The 17,140-nt window shown below is 41.7% G+C and overlaps 1 protein-coding gene across 5 annotated transcripts in view; it reads right to left on the bottom strand.

Moving 5' to 3' along the window:
* The window catches only part of LOC306973841 (CCR4-NOT transcription complex subunit 3-like), a 44,357-nt gene extending 27,723 nt beyond the window's left edge, over window positions 1–16,634 (bottom strand). For 3 of the 5 annotated variants that reach the window (XM_079570892.1, XM_079570893.1, XM_079570894.1), the window contains exons 1-4: window positions 16,377–16,634; window positions 12,594–12,650; window positions 2,692–2,759; window positions 2,544–2,618 (exon numbers count right to left, since the gene is read on the bottom strand). In XM_079570892.1, the coding sequence (XP_079427018.1) occupies window positions 2,544–2,618; window positions 2,692–2,759; window positions 12,594–12,618 (168 nt within the window). In that variant the 5' untranslated portion in view covers window positions 12,619–12,650; window positions 16,377–16,634. Of the gene's footprint in view, window positions 1–2,543; window positions 2,634–2,691; window positions 2,760–12,593; window positions 12,651–16,376 lie in introns of all 5 variants that reach the window. The other 2 variants (XM_079570891.1, XM_079570895.1) reach the window with 1 other exon arrangement.
* Between the last annotated feature and the right edge of the window lie 506 nt (window positions 16,635–17,140).

The raw sequence follows: 17,140 nt of genomic DNA, 5'->3' as shown, positions 1-17,140 counted from the left end.
GGTTCCAGGCTGACGGAGGTGAAATGCAATAGTCTCAAGCGTAAACACGAATCGAGCTGTGGGCAGTTCGGCGGCGTCGGCTCGTTTGTCAAATTCAGGAACACAAAAGCAATTTCAATCCGAGAGATGTTTATGAAGAAACGAGCGCATTATTGGATTGAAAAGACGTCTGTTGTGGGAAGAACTGTCTGTTATTAATGAGCGCAAGGTAACAGTGGTTCCTTATTACGTTGGGTGAAGCCTTGGACGACCCCTTACTCTAGTGGTTCCCAAAGTGGGGGTCGCGAGACACATTTTTACATTTCCGACATTGAATTTGATGTATATTTGATTGCAAGGAGCATATTTTATTTAAATTTCATATGTTTTGCCACTTGAATAATTATAAATGCTAATTACAATGGAGGTTGTTGGTTGAGGCATGAAAAGTTTGGGAATCCATGCCTTCCTCTGACGCACCTGAAAACAAATAAAGTATCTATTTTATGTTATTACTCTACTTAAGACAGAGGGCAGCTACAGTTTCTCCATCCTCCAAGGTCATGCGGGTGGAGTGGCTGAAGGACAACGAGATCATCGACCCGGCCGAGGACAGGAACTTCTACATCACCGTGGACCACAACCTGATCATCAAGCAGGCGCGTCTGTCCGACACGGCCAACTACACCTGTGTGGCCAAGAACATCGTGGCCAAGCGCAAGAGCTCCACCGCCGTGGTCATCGTCTACGGATTTCCCATCAACCAGTGCTCCTCCTGTGACCAAAACAGTGAAGATGGCGGCCGCGACACAACGATCTTTCACCAAAGAAAAAAAAAAGAGTGGTGCGCACTGAATGGGTGCTGCTGCCGGATGCTCTCTCATCGAATGCAATTTCTCCATCTGTGAGATCAATAAAGTACCATCTCTTATCTTATCTCTCTTAAAATTAACTTTTTTTCCTGGGGGTAAAGGTTCAGGTGAACTTTACTGCCCCGTAGAGAAATTCTTCCTCTGCCTTTGACCCATCCTTCGGTGCCGCTGGGGCGACGGCAGGGCCGCCCCCACAGACCCATCTCCAGATGTGGAGCCAGGCTAATGGTCAGAATCACCTGTTTGGAGGATTCACTTATTGTGCATGTTTTAGATGGTAAGGGGAAACAGGAGTACCAGGAGGAAACCTATGCAGACCAGTGTCAATTTTGACAATATATTTTAATTTAGTTTCAGTCTTAGTCTTTTGACTAAAATGCAAATTAATTTTAGTCGAGATTTAGTCAAAAAAATCGTTTCAATTTTAGTCTAGTTTTAGTCGACTTTGCATTTATAATATTCATTATAATCATACTTAATCTGGTTCTTCTGCTTCCTGGAGCTGCTCCCACATGAACAAAGCTCAGAGCTGCTCCTTTAGCAGGGATTGTAAATGATCTGAGGCTCTTTCAGACGGTCAATAGAAGTTTGGATGATTTTAGTCTCATTCAGTCATTTTTATTTAGTCTTATTTTAGTCGACTAAAATATCTGGACATTTTAGTCATAGTTTTAGTCTCATTAACAACTTTTAATTTAGTTTTAGTCCAATTTTAGTCGTCAAAAATAACACTTTGACTAAAATTAAGACTAAATATATTAGTCGACGAAATTAACACTGATGCAGACATGGGGAGAACATGCAAACTCCACACAGAAAGGCCCGGTCCAGGTGGGAATTGAGCTCGGGACCTTCTTGCTGTGAAGCACAAGCGCTAACCGCTGCGCCACCGCGCCGCCCGGAGGACTAAATAATAACATATCTGGTCATATGCAGACAATGACAAAAGGAGAACTATAGAGAATTATAGGGATCTTGCTTACAGTCAATAGGAAAAAAAGTCCGAGGCACATGAGTCTATAGCAAAACTTAAACGTCCTTTATTGAATCATGGACCAGCCTATGCGTTCCGACCATGAGGGTCTTTTCTACCCGTCCCACAAGCAAGTTAGCCTGGCCTTACGTCTGGGCAGGATCTCAGTGGCTGCGGGGAGGCGGGTGTTGTAAGCGACCACAAGCATTTGCACCGATTTGCGGGTTGTAGTTTGGCAATGGCGGCGGATACGAAAGGAATGGAAGCTCTTCAATCCGTCCTGGCCGAGCTCCCAAATATCCAGAAATTAAAATTGAAGCCTTGGAGTGTGCAAGGAATGACCCCAAGAGTTATGATGGCTCTCCTCACTCACTCGGGCGCATTACATACGTCACGACCAAACGCTAGCGGAAATCAGATCCAATCGTTTCAAAGGAGTTCACCCTTCCACCTGATAACGGAGCTCAATTGAGAAGTTCCAGACCCATTTAGGAAACGCAGTAAGTACGGGGGGGTCTGGTAAAACCTGGCTAATGTAAAGCACTTTAGTCGAAAAATATTTCAATGTTCATTTACAATTATCAAACTTTTCCTTCCAGTTTTCTTGTATTTCTTGTTTGTATGTTTTTCTTTTATGTTTGAATCTCTTTAAAAAATTAATGAGAAATCTACTTGTGGTGCCCTTCTTCTTCCCAATGGCGTCTCTTTGAGTGTCTCACCTGTAGTTTTTTAATCTCTTTCTTGAGGTCGGCTTCATATTTCTCCTTCTGGTTCGCGTTAGCTGCATTGTGAAGCTGCGGATGTAAACACTTACAAAATCAAATTCAAGCAGAGATCTTTACATGCTGCTGCAGTCGTCGTTCTTACCTTTTGCCAAATGTCTTCGAACTGTTCCACTCCCTCCGCTACTTTTTTCAGACATCGATCTATTTCCCCTGAAAAAAAGAACAGCAGAAGAACAGAAAGATGTAAAACTTCGCACACGCAAATACATGGAATTAACCGGCCTTTGTGCACTTATTCAGGTGAGCTACTTTTCAAAAATCAGGCTTTCCCACATCTCGGCACTTAAAACTGTTTTTCATGAAAGATTGATTTGGTAAAAGTGCATTATTTACAAAACCACAGATGCACTGCGCTCTTTTACATACACAATTCTGACAAAAAGCACCACATTTTTAAGCACTCAGCTCCATTAGTGCGTGGGGAAGGGCGGGGCGGGGAAGGAGGCGGGAAAACAACATGAAAAAATCCAATCCAAGGTATGTCGTTCTGTGTGAGAAAGTAATGGTAAATAGTTCAGAAAAGGTCGCTTAAAATAGGCAGTGGTATTCGAACTTTTTAGTGCCACTTAGCTGCCATCAAATCCAAACCCGGGGAATAAAAGGACTAAACCGGGACTGAAGTGGTTCAAAACAAAGACTCACGTATAGGGACAATTATTCCTCCACCCCAATGACCCCATGCTCTGTGGTGGCAAACTCTGTGCAGCACATTCCCCGTCTCTCGATTTGTGAGGGTAAAGGACCTGGTAACTATCGCATCGATCCGTAAACAATAAAGTCATACTGGAGTTTAACGGGAGTGTTGAGGGTGGCCTGTTCTTCCAATCCAACACTTAATGAATCAGGAATTCATTTTAGGGCCGGCCCATATCTGGGTATCTCCAGTATCAGCTGTCAGACGATATCAGTCGATGAAAAGGCCGATATCTCCGGTGATGAAGTGATAGAGACTTCGGGGTGAAAATCAGTCTCAAGCTTGTACACCGATCTTATCTGTTTTATGTTGTAGACTTTTGCCTATAATTTCTGAACCATAAGAGATAGAGACATAGGCCAATTTTTTGTTTTGAAACCTGCTGACTTTTGTTTTTCAAACAAACTCCCTCTGAAGTACATAACAGATTGTCCAGAATAAATCAGGCCTATGCCCCTCATACAGCGCCCCCTTCTGTTATAGTTCAACACTGACATGTTTAGAAGCTTCATGCACAGGATTATAGACCATATCGGCCTGAGAGAAACCCAGATATAGATGTATCAATATGATTGAAATCTTTACTAAAATAATCATTTTAAAACATACATCAAATTAAATTCCTTAAAATATCGGCCAATATATCGGCTATCGGGCCATCTCCCTTCATATCGGCATTGGCCCTCAAAAGTCCACATCGGTCAGACTCAGGCCTAAGTTCATTTACTGATTTATAAATCAAGCACTGGCACCACTCGCCCAGGCCCATGGGATATGGGTTTTTCTAAGGCCAATGCTGATTTGGGGGGATGCCGGTATGCATATTTTTGGCCAATTTCTTTTTATGTCTCTTGATCCTGTGTCTGATGCTTCTAACACATAAAATGTGTCAGTGTTGAACTGCGACAGTAGGGGGAGCTTTGGGGGGTGCAGTAGGCATAGGGCTCATATATTCAGGACATTCATGTTTAGTACTTCAGAGGAAGCTCGCTTGAAAGGTGAGTCTTTATCTCATATGGTTCCGAAATTATATCCAAAATTCAGCAACATAAAATGTAAATAAAACATGATCAGAGCATCTGAGGTGTAAAAACATGGGATTGACGTTTCTCGGCTCCTCTGAGGCCTAGGAAGCTGATTTCACGAAAAACGGAAGTCTCTATCATGTTCAGTTACGGAAATATCTGCCTCTCATCAGCCTTGTATCGGCCGATAACCAATATTATAAAATCCCATAACAGTCACGTGACAGACTCTGGTCATGTGATATATTTTCATACTTTTTGGGTCCTGATCCGAACTTTGTATAAACATAGGGGGAAAAAATGATTTACAAAGCCATGTGCTAGACTGCAAAGTACAACTAAAACTAGCGCATGCTTTTTGGTAGCGTTGCACGTGACTTATTATTAGAAACCGTTAGTCGTGGTGCCAATCTGATAACGCTGTGGCCTGAAAGTGTTTATGAGAGACAGAAATCTCACCTGCACCTGTGATTTGCACCACTTTAGCTTTAGCAACATCTGTTTGTGCACAAGTGTGAACGTTCAGTAAATCAGGTGTGCAAGGATGCCGACACAGTTGTGGCTTTTTATTTGCTTTTTGCCTAAACCCAGAGCTCCACTTTGTTTGGTTCATAAAGATCGAACCAATGCTGCACGGAAAGTTTCCTTCTAGTCACTGAATTTGTTTTTGTTGCTTTGTCAGATCGATTTTGTGTGATTTGTAATAATCGTGGTCAGATTTGTTTTCATTTTCCCATCGAGTTAAACTAATATGTCGTATGAGGATTAATATATGACTTACTAACATTGCGACACATTAGTAATGATAAAAAATCCTCGGTCGGTTTGAAGCCACGTCCCAGATTCACGCGACACCGAGGAGCCGTTGACTAAACAGGAAGTGAGTATTTTAGTCCCTTTTTATCATTTCTGACCTGGATATTCTGTGACGCAAACGCACACTGTATGTTTCCCCCCGATGCTGATCTTTTGTGATTTCTCAAATTGTTTAATGGCGCACGTTAGCAGTGAAAAGCTAAAAATACCCCCCTCTGCCGCCGACGAGTGCGAATAAAATAATAAATCAGAATCAGAGTTTGCATCATGTGAGCAGCGTTTGGCCGAGACACAAAGGAGCCGGGATTTGTAATATGCCGTGAGTCACGGGTTGAGGGAGTCAAAAAGGATTCGACAAACTAGAGAGAAACAAAGTCATTTACATATTTTTGAAACAATTGAACCCCAATTTGGGTTGGACAATAATTAAGGAAGGAAAGACTTTGTATTTTAATAGAGGCTTAGTGGGACTTTTTACCTCCATGACCCTTTGGGACAGACTGGCTGCACATCTGCGCCAACGGACACCTCCTCCGCCCACCATCATTCATTCACACGTTCATCCTGGCCTATTGTACTTAAAACAAAAAGGAATAGATATTTCATAATACTTCATAATAGAAAGCTCAATAGATATAGTTAAAAAAAACAACTATGCAAAATATTTTTCTTTGGATAAAAAAAAAAAAGTTAGGGATGCACCGATACCACTTTTTCTAAAACCGATACGAGTACGAGTACTTGGATTTAAGTACTCGCCGATACCGAATACCAATACGAGTACAAGGCATTTTCTTCAACATTCTTACTTTTTTCCACAGCATATTGGTTTGTAATTAGTAAATTTACTCATGTACATTTCCTTAAGTAAAGTAGGCTGCACATTTAAGAGCAGTTATTAGAATTGTGCTGATGCCATTTATTTATTTATTTTTATTTTCATTCAATATAATTTTAAATTTTTATTGCACTGTCCATCATAGACAGAAAAGCCCATGTCCAAAAGCTCCCCAATGTCTGTGCTTTATTCATATATTTTTATTTATCAATAGTATTGAGATGTTACTTAAATGGTCTCTTGTCGTCTTTACTTCAGCTCCTGTAGATTTTCTCATGTGTTTGTAGCAACTTAGCGAGTAGCTACAGCGTTTTCATTGTTCTGCTGCAGCTCATTTTCGCTCTATATGGACATGCTGTATCTCTTTTATTTGGATTTTCTGAGGACTTTTTAGTCGCTGGGTTAGTTTTTCAGATGAATAAACCCCTGGGCTTAAAAGGGCGTCAGAATGGCCAAAACTGCGCTAGCCGCGAGTTAGCAACGTTAGCCTGTATGTTGTAAACACTGCAGATGCTGCAGCACTAACAACATTAAGCTTTGGTTAAATCCAGCACAGACTCTGGTTTAGGGAGTGTCGTCTGTAATAAAGTCAACTCTATGTGGATTATTGTATTTGCACTAAAGAATTCTCCAGTTTGTTGCTTCTTCTCTCCTCAGCTGAGAGGTGCGCCTCGTAGGTGCGCTGGCCGCACGTCAAATGGTATCGGTTTATGGTATCGGGACCTCATGAATGAGTACGAGTATGAGTACAAGCCTGTGGTATCGGCCCGATACCCGATACTGGTATCGGTATCGGTGCATCCCTAAAAAAAAGTACTATTAAAAGCTGCCTTAAGTAATGTCTTTTTGAATTTTTTTCATCAGTAGGTGGAGTAGTGAACCCCTCACCTGGCCTCCCCCGTCACCCACACCCCTCACTCCCCTCCACACTGTACAAGCTGGTCTGATTGCATTCAATGAGATACGGAAATCTCATAATAAGATCTGTATCAACGTAAACGTTTTGAGACTTACATTTATTTGCTAAACTGCCACTTTCATGAAAGTCTGTCACTTTTTTGGCATTTAGAACAAAATAATTCCATTTAGAACTAAGTTTACAGTGCAGAATTTTTTTTTCCTGCAACCCTTGAACGCCTCAGCCTCTCCTCTGGTGCTGCTTTGCTTTGTGATCATGAAGAGGAAAAAGACCTGACGGCTCCTGTAGATATTGGATTAATAAACATGAGGATTTCTGCAGCATCAGAGCAGGTCGCTCACATGTTTGTCAGTTCACCATCTTTTTATAAACTTCTGTCATAATGCTAAACTGTTAGCCGCTAACTGCTGCTGCGTCTTCTGCTTCGAACATTTGCGCCTCTTGTTCACGTGTTTGTGTTTACATGGTGTGGGGGGCATGTGGGGGTGCGGGGTGTGTTCGGGGGTGTGCGTTTCTAAACAAATGATCTACGTCACGGAAACCGAGCCGCACAGCCTGATGACATCATCACACAGCGCTAATGTTTTCATGTCGGATAAAAAGCCTTTGCCATTGGCACGTGAAATGTGGAGGAAATAAAAACAATCATCCCAGCGGCAGGAAATGATGCGAGTTTGCTTTGAGCTCCGTTTGTGAAAAGTTTTAGTTAGCTAGTTTAGTTATGCACAACCAACACCTGGGCAAAGGATATAAGCGGCTTCTAAACAGCTGGTCTCCTTTCACTGAAAAGGTGAGTGCTTATCTCAAGAGCTACGTATAATTTTTTTCATACATTTTTACAGCGACAAATACAACAAGTTATCACAAAGCACTGGTAGTTCAATGGCTCAGACCTGCTCACACAAACAATAGATGGACAAGCAGAATGACATCCTTAATAATCGTTATTTTCTCGATTATGCTATTTTTGTATTTGCACAGCCCTATAGTTTTAGTCATGACCTTCCTAATTTAGTTCCATCTGATTATGTTTTTTGGATGTATCAGTGTAACTGTGTTGAACTCGAAATGGTTTGGTAAAATGTTTTTCAAAATATCGTTACGTTATCACAGGCCGTTATTGAGTATTGACCAACTATGAGCTTTTAGCTGTAATATTGCATCTATATTCTTCATGCAAAAACAGTGCAACCAGAAATAGAAACTCATGACTTGTAACACATGACTACGTTACATTTAACTTTAGGGCAGAACGATGCACTAGTGCCGCCATTGATGTTTTATGGTCACTTCAAGACTCACCATCACCTAAACCAAACTAGCTTCGTAATGGACTTTCAAAGTTACTTGGGTATTTTTGGTAAAGGTCACGTCTTCCGCAGCGAAATTTCAAACACACAAAAAAAAAACCAAACAGTGAGAAAGACTTGAGTGTGATGATAAAATCCAGAACGGTGAATGGGGAGAGTTGACAGCTGTGACTGTAGTTTGAGAGTGACCTTAACCAGCCGCGATGTGGAGATACTGCTGCTCGGGGGTATTTTTAGATGAAAGTCTCGCTCCTCTCTGTAATAATACATAACGCGGCGCTTGATCTGCTCTCGAGCCGGGGGAGGAGCCGGGCTTTTGGAGAAGGATTTGCGTTTTGTTTCCGACTTGACTGACGTTTTGTTTGTTGGAAAAGTCGGGCCGCGAGACTCCGCTGAACCCTTCGTCGCGACTTGAGCGCTCAAACGAAGCCGGTAGCAAAAGACTTCGTAACGTCCTTTGTAAACACCGAAGTATCCCGTCTCCAAGCTCAGAGTAGTCGCCGATACCGATGCTAAATGAAGGCAAATAGTGATTATTGGAGGTTTTAGCGTCAGATGATGTTCACATTAGCCACAATAACGCAAACCAAGAAAGTCCCACTGGAACTTCTTGTTTTCTCTTTCTGTTGATGAATGGCCCAAGAGGGAATATTGTACATGACTTTGGGGGTAGAGAAAAAACCGAGCACCCAAGGTCGTCCTTGCTCCGAGGCTGGAGTGCAAATAAAATTAATTTAATCCACTTTGGAAGTAAACGGAAGTAAACGGACCATAAACAGAGGAAGCTACTAAATTAAGATGTTAGTTGTGGTCTGACCTAGAGCTGCACAATATATTGCAAAAAAAATATCATATTGCGATATTAGGTGATGCAATATCCGTATAACCAGAAGCCACAATATATCGTAACATCACTAAAGTCTTAATCCAACTGAGATTGACACATTTTTTGCAAACTCTGCCAAAAAAATGCACTGAATTTCTAAAAGTGTAAAAGTTAAAGTTTTAGTTAAACATTTCCTGGTGCTGATGTAGCGTTTTATTAAAGGAACAGGCCACTTTTTTACCATATGGAGATATGTTCGACACAGACATTTATATGGTTAGTCTGGTGTTATAAGTGATTTCCCTCCGGTGCCCTATGGAGCGGGTCAGGCTGTTTTTAATGCAGGCTAGCTGATACCATAGAAATGAGCTAGCCTTGCATTAGCCTAGCGCCACGAAACTCTTCAAATATAAGAACTGCTTGAATTACAAAAAAAATATCTCCAGAAATCAGCAACACTCTGGATAACTAGGAAACGAGGCCCTATGTCAAAAATCCTGAAATAACCCTTTAAGCTTGTACATTACGGCACTTCGGACCCAAATTAACACCTTTTTGAGTGACAGTGCAGGATTTTAGAGGCAGTTGTGGTGAACAGGTCTGAGCTCATTCATTAGGACATGGCTGGAACATGTAGTGGGAGGAAAAGGCTTAAACTCTGTATAGTCCCTTTAAGTCTTGTTTTGACACAATTTGCTGAAAAACGACTAACTTGCTATTTGTGTTTAATTAGAAATGGAACATATCGTGTTGAAATGGTTTATTATTATTATTTATCGTGATATTGCACAGCGGTATCGCAAGTTTCTTCAATATCATGCGGCCCTAGTCTGAACTCATTCTTAACAAATATCTGGCACGTCCAAATTCTTCACAGGGATGAGTTTAAAGGGGACATTTCACAACTTGCAGGGTTAATTTCACAGATATGCTACAGAAAACTAGCCTGAAACTTGAAAATGCATGTGTATTTTTCTATCAAATGCCTTAGTTTACAATACATTAAAGGATGATATACTTATAGCCAAACAAATTTCATTCCATTTGTAGAAATAAAATCAAATATAGTGCCTTAAATGATTTGTGAACTGAATGCTGAAATCAAAATGAATAAGTAAATACCTTTTAATACTAATTTCAATTTCTCATTCAGCCCTACTGCAAAACTAGGCCGAAGCCCGTGCGAAGCCGATCTCTCTTTTTCTTTTTTTTTGTTCGTTGCCCGCGGTGACGAACGCCAACTTAAGGGAGCGTCAAAGGGAGACGGAGAAATGCTTGACTCGAGGCTCATGCTAAGGTCCCGGGGTGGGTTAGGCGTCCCGTTTGTGGATCGCGCGTGGGGTTAGTTGCACCATCATCATCTCTGCTCATATCTGTCAGCATCAACTCGACTGGTCGCTAACACGGTCTGAATATTTTACGGAGGAAAGAGCAGGAGGAGCGCGGCGCTGACAAACAGGGAGAAGCAGAAACACCAAAGTCAGCAGCGGATCGTTCTGACATGTGTCCACGGCTGATTTCAAACGTCTCCAGATTGAGCTCCTGTCTGTCCCGTCGTGCGAGAATAACTGACTAACAAGAGACAAATCACTTCATTCATCAAAAACATCTGTGTTTTTTGACAAGTCCTTTTTTTCCAAGCAAAATGTAGACGTAGTTATAATTTTTGGAGTTATTAGGCCAGGATAGTGCATGTTGGTGAACATACATGGGTCTCATGCATGTAAACAAGCCACACCCGATTGCAGCCTTGGTCTAATTTCCCTCCGTCGTCCCCATAGATATAATATAATAAAGGTGAGCGGGTCTCATTCAGCCCCATTCATTGAAAAAGTTCCCGAGTCGTGTGTGAACCTTAATGGCCACTTTGCCTCCTCCTACGCAGCCTGTGCCTTAAAAGGGCAAAAGGGCGGGAAGCCCTGCTCTCACGGGGTGGGCGGAGCCTTCACAGAGCTCCAGAGCTTGATTGACAGACGCTGGAGCCAGTCAATGTACTGAAAATGCTTCCAATTTTGGGGCTTTTAAACAAAAAACAGTGTGTTTAAAAATATTTCACCTTCCCCAGCATTGTCACATGGGTCACAGCGATTTTTAGAAAAAGGAAAACTCTTTGGAGCCAGGCTTTTAAGCCGTTCTTGGGATGTTTGAAGTCCCATTAGAATCCAAGTGTCTCTTGGAGTCGCCTCTGGCCACCAGAGGGCGGTGTTACACCACCCTGGCCTATTGTACATGTTTTTAGTAGTAGGGGAAACTGGAAACCTATGCAGACACGGGGAGAACATGCAAACTCCACAGAAAGGCCCCGTCCAGGAATCAAACCCAGGACCTTCCAGCTGTGAAACACGAGCGCTAACCACTGTGCTGCCGTGCCACCTTTCCAATACAACCATTTGCTTACCTTCTATGCCACGTACTATGTTCAAATGGTTTAGTCAAACATAAATAATATCGCTAAGGCTATATACATAACAGTTATTTAAAGGTGCATAATGGAAGTTTTTATGTAAAAAAACATAAATATTATTGAGTATTTGACCTTATAATGACCCAGTGGTCGGCATGGTGCCTTTACTTTCCATCACAGTGGATGAACAATTGATGCTCCAGGATCAACTGTTTTCGGAGTTTCTGGTAGGTTGTCACTGCTGGTGGACCCTCTCATCAGAAAACCTATTGACCCTGGAGCGCTGTAGAGGCGGCTGTGATCGAAAGTTGATGCATCATGCTGACCACACATAGCCATTTGGTCACAAAAAGGTCAATTACGTACAAGCGCTATCATTTTAAACATTAGAGAAGTCAATAAAAATGAAGATCTTTATAAAGGGGGCTCTGTTACGATTAGGGCTGCGCTCATTATAGCGTAGCAATATATGGAGTACGTGACAATACGCGTATCGCATCGATGCAGAATTTTAAAATGTTTGAAGTCCGTCTAGTACCTTTAACACAAAATGTCCTGCCAAAATAATCTTTAGTTTTTTATCAGTGGTGAAACAATTAGACCACAGTTTACTAGAGAGTTTGACGTAGAGGCTGAAAATAAATCATGACTTTGGGACTATTCCAGACAGTATCCACTCGTGACATTGTGCATAAAAACGTCTTATTCGGCTCTTTTATTTCAGTGTCCTAATTTTAAAAACAGGGAGACAAAAGCATGAGTGAGCAGAGATCACAATCTGATTTAGTGCATTGTGCAAGCTTAAACCTGCGGGATGACAGCTTTCATAGCAAAGCAACAACAACAAGACGCCACAGGGGCACGGCACTGTTTTGGCAGATGCAATGATACTGGCGACTACTACTACTGCTGCTGCTGCTACCACCACTACAGTATGTACACACTCACTTCTTCAGTATCAGGATTTAACGTGGTCCTGAATCTCGCTGAAACCTTGTCATTTAAATATTCTAATACTAATTAATGCACAGTGAAATGATGTGATCCAGAGACGTGAAAGTAGCGGCGCTGACGGATCGAAATGACACACGATTGAACCAGAACAAACGAAACGCTCATTTGCATCTCCTCCGAACACCAGACGGCCCTCACCTTGAAGTTTCCTTTTATCGGCCATGACTCACGACTAGGATGATGTCTTCATGCCTTCTTTCACTGCAACAGACAAGAGGAGAGAGGCATATGAGAGGGCGGTTATGATTACAAACACAAAATACTATTTGATTTATGAGTATGTTCACATTCACACTGGGTGACAGGGATAATAAAGGAGTGGGAGATTAAGTTATGACTGAGAGCTACAGTTTTGTCTTACATGGTGACACTCTTTGGGAAAAGGATTTTCTTTTCCAGAATATTGACAAATAGTATTTACTTTGCTGTTTGGTCATATTATAAAGGTCGATGTAGCACAGCAGTGACGTGTCAACACTAATACTAACCAAGCACATCTTTAGTAGCCAACAGCTGACTAGGGCTGTGTACCGGTAAAGCAGTACTAAGTAACTCGCGTTTTTTTACTCATTAATTGTCCGTGAGAGTAAATACTACGCTGACAGAAAAGACAAAGGGAGAAAGGGATATTGTACATCCAATTACTCAATGGAGATCATTTTTTTCACTCAAACTTGGCTGTAAATACAGTTTAAGTGGTGCTAGCCCGCAGTTAGCTTTGCCCGTTAGCCTGTTAGCTTCTTCTTTGTGATTCCATTAGTGTGTAATGGGGCCTCCTACCTGGTGGCAGCGAAGTTGCATTTGTGGTTTACATTTGTATTTACCCCAGAGGGACTACGGAAAGGATTTATTAAGTTACTTAGTACTGCTTTAAACCAGTGATTCTCAACTGGTATTAGGACCCACTATTACCCTGCAATAACAAGTAAATGAACAATTTCCACACAAATTATGGTTCGATAAGCATTAAATAAGCCAAAAAGCTGAAATTATGACAAAAAAAAAAAAAAAACATAATCAACCCAATAAGCCATTTTAAAGAAACAGGCCACCGTTTTTCCATAATGAGATATGTTCTTACCGGAGCTTAGACGAGTTGATGCGTACCTGTCTGGTCTTTACGCGTGCGCTCAGTCACGCAAAAAGACCAAAGATGTTGTTAGCATTTAGCCTCTCCTCCTCTCCTCTATGGGGCCAAACGGGGGTGACGTTGTAAGGCGGAGGAGAATTATCTTCAGAATTATTTAGGAGTGAAGATATTACTACACAGACGCCAAAGTGCTCCTAAGGTATTATTACGCCTTAAAATATAGTTCCCCTTTTTATCCGCTTAGAAAATCCACGTTTCATTTTGTGTGACTATACTTGGATCGTGTAACTACTCATGTAACTGTATTTAAATAGGGGAAAATGTGTAAGAGTGTGGTCGTTTCTATCTTCACACCCGTTTCGGTCCATAGGAATATGCTGGGAGAGGCTAAATGCTAATAACATCTTTGCGCACAATATACCTTTTCTGTATTAAACGTTTTAAAGTAATGTTTTCTGGTAAAGGCTCACGACCCACAGAAAACGATCCCGCGACCCACATTTGGACCCTGACCAGTTGAGAGAGTTTAGGCACTACTGATATCGGAAAAAATAGAAGTATCAAAGCAAAAGCAGGTATTGACAAATACCGTATATTACAAGGGAGTGACTTGATTGTTTCAGCTCAAAGAAATTATACACATTTAAAAGAAATAGTCTTTTATGGAATAAATGAACATTATTGTTCTGTTTTGTGGATCTAGAAGACACATAATTTAATATGGGTATCCACACCTGAAGATGGTAAGCAACTAATATTGTAGCGAGTAGCTGCCCTGGGGTACATTGTCATAAGCGAGGCAGCCAATCAGTGCCACCGGCCCGGGACAGTCAACAGTCTATTTGAACCACTAACCTGTCCTGTTATAAGATGACGAGCCACTGTTGCATATTAAAACTAAGCTTGCGCTGTTTTCTTTCCACTCCAGCACTTCAAAGTCATTAACCCCAAAAAATATACACATTTAAGATTTCATTCAATAGGCACATGGTGGGTTTGAGAGAAATACACTTTCAATCCTCTGTTTCACGTGGATAAATTGAGTATAAATCAGTTTTCATCTTTATAGCTCACATGAGATAATTCAACTATTTCTATAAATGTAATAACGTCAGTGCTGGCAACATGAGAGGCAGAAATGATCAGCATTTACACTAGACCTGAAAGACAGAAACCACATGTTTACATTATATCCATAAAGTCTAACGGAGCGTCCCACAGAAACAACAACACAACTTGATCAAGCAGCCCCAGTGGAGCCGCCTGCAGCTCCACACAAGAGTCAATACTGAAACATGAAGCTCGCATCACGCACAGAGACAAGAGCAGGTGGGACCGAAAAACCAGTCCTCCATCAGAGAATATCACAGGGTCACTTTAATATACACAGGTTAGCTTTGAACTGTTGCTTAATGCGTACACTTGTGTTTCCCCACAGCCTTCAATAGAAAGAACTGTAGTAACTGGGTCAGAGATGAATGCAGTTCTATCATGTTAATCACTGCATATTTAACAGGGCTGGGACAACGATATCACGATACCCAGGGGCCGATCCGATACGTATTGCGATACAGTAAGTATTGGCGGCACGGTAGCGCAGCTGTTAGCGCTCTGGCTTCACAGCTAGAAGGTCCAGGGTTTGATTCCCACATGGACGGGGCCTTTCAGTGTGGAGTTTGCATGTACTCCCCGTGTCTGTGTAGGTTTCCTCTGGGTACTCCGGTTTCCTCTACCACTAAAACATGTACAATAGGCCAGGATGAATGATGGTGTTGGCGCAGACTTATGCAGTGGGAAGCTACAAACTAGCAGTAGCTTCCCCATACCACCACCGAGTATGGAGCGAATGTAGTATAGTCTCATGTAAAGCGCTTTGTGAAATAAATAAAGATCTTCTTCTATAACAAGTGATATGTTTACCTTAGAATGTACACACACAAAAAAGTCACAGGTCCAAAGTTTAGAAGCCATTTGACATTTACCACAAACTGTAACAAAGTGCTGTGTAACGGTTACTGGAAAACAAAGGAATATGTGATAAAAAATGCCTCCAAACACAAGTATTGAAAGCATTGCGATACTTCATAAAGTAACGATACTTGGTATTGCAGCACAAAGTATTGCGATCCAAGTCCGATCCGATATTTTGTCCCAGCCCTAATATTTAAGCATGAATATTGCCAATAAACAAGTAAACAGTGTGTGTAATACAGGACAATAAATGGCTTTGAATCTGTGGACGTGAGTAATCTTTAAATTAAATTGTAAAAAAATAAATAAAGATAATGTCTTCAACGTGTGAATGTAGTCAATCATTCTGTTACAACATGTTTCTGTCATTTCTGGACAATGTAAAAATGTAAGCTTCAACTCTGGAGGCTGGAGCGTTTACAAAAGAGATGAGGCGCGCGAGGCATGAAGCCATGGTCCTGACACATCTTACTGCACACAGCCAAGCACATTTAAAATGCCTTTCCCATTTCTAAAAAAACAGCCTTTGCACCAGGACAGCCCCACACAGGACACAGTGTCACAGACTGGACAGCCCGGGATGTTTATAAACAATGCGGGCATCTTTAGTTGCAGCAGCCCCTGGGCACCATCCTGCTGCACACGCTTCTCCAAACAAACTCCAGTATAAGGCGTAATATTTCTACATCGGGAGTCGGGGTGCCTTCGGGGGGCAGGAAAAGAGCAGGGAAGTTGCGAGGGCGCTGCAGCTCCCACCGGCTGCGCTGTTTGATGTGGAACAAGACAATTTGGAAAAGAGAGAGAGGCAGAGGCAAGAGCTAGCATGCAAATACATTCAGACCTTTTCTGTCACCGATTACTTCACCTGATTTTTTTCCAGTTAGTTTCTTTACACGTGCGTCTGCAGCAAATCTTCAGGGAGTGGATTTAAAAGCTATTATTGAATAAAATGTCAATTCTTCTCGCTAAACAATCACTCCGCACATCCAAGATGGCCGCCAGGAACACCTCCTCCTCCTCCGCTGCCCCGCTGGACACAAGCCCCGCCCACCTCGGCCCTGGTTGGACGGCTGAGGCATCTCCCGCTTTTCTATTGGGCCGACACAGCTGTCCGTCAAAACATACTACTTTTACAACTTCCCGCTAAACTCTTCGTTTTGATTGGTCGGTGGCGAGGGTTAAAGGGCGAGCTGCGGTGTATTCTGGGAAATGTAGTGTTTTTATTGTTTCCAACTTTTAATCATATTTTGAACCGTTCACATTTTCTCCAGTTAAATCTGAAAAACAAAAAACAAAAACGAAAAATGATATTGCAACAAAAATGTGACGGAAACACACACAAAAGCCACAAAAGAAAAAAAGAAAAGAAAAAAAAGAGCGATTAAAAAAATGTGCCGGGAAAGCAATAAAAATGCGACAAAAGCGCAAGTAAAAAGCGACCACAACGTAACGAAAAAAGCCACAAAAGTGACAAAAACGTGACAAAAACATGACAAAAACGTGATGAAAAAGAGCGATGAAAAACCTACAAAAAAGTGACCAAAAAGTTCCCTTTGTTTTGCATGTCTGAGCTTTCAAATGAGGCATTACACTGCTGCTCTCCACTCCAGACGCTTTTAGATTT

Source organism: Gobius niger, assembly GCF_951799975.1.
Source record: "Gobius niger genome assembly, chromosome: 14".
Classification (NCBI taxonomy): Eukaryota; Metazoa; Chordata; class Actinopteri; order Gobiiformes; family Gobiidae; genus Gobius; species Gobius niger.
Note: the sequence above shows the minus strand (reverse complement) of the source record. Positions and strands in the feature narration are given on the sequence as shown.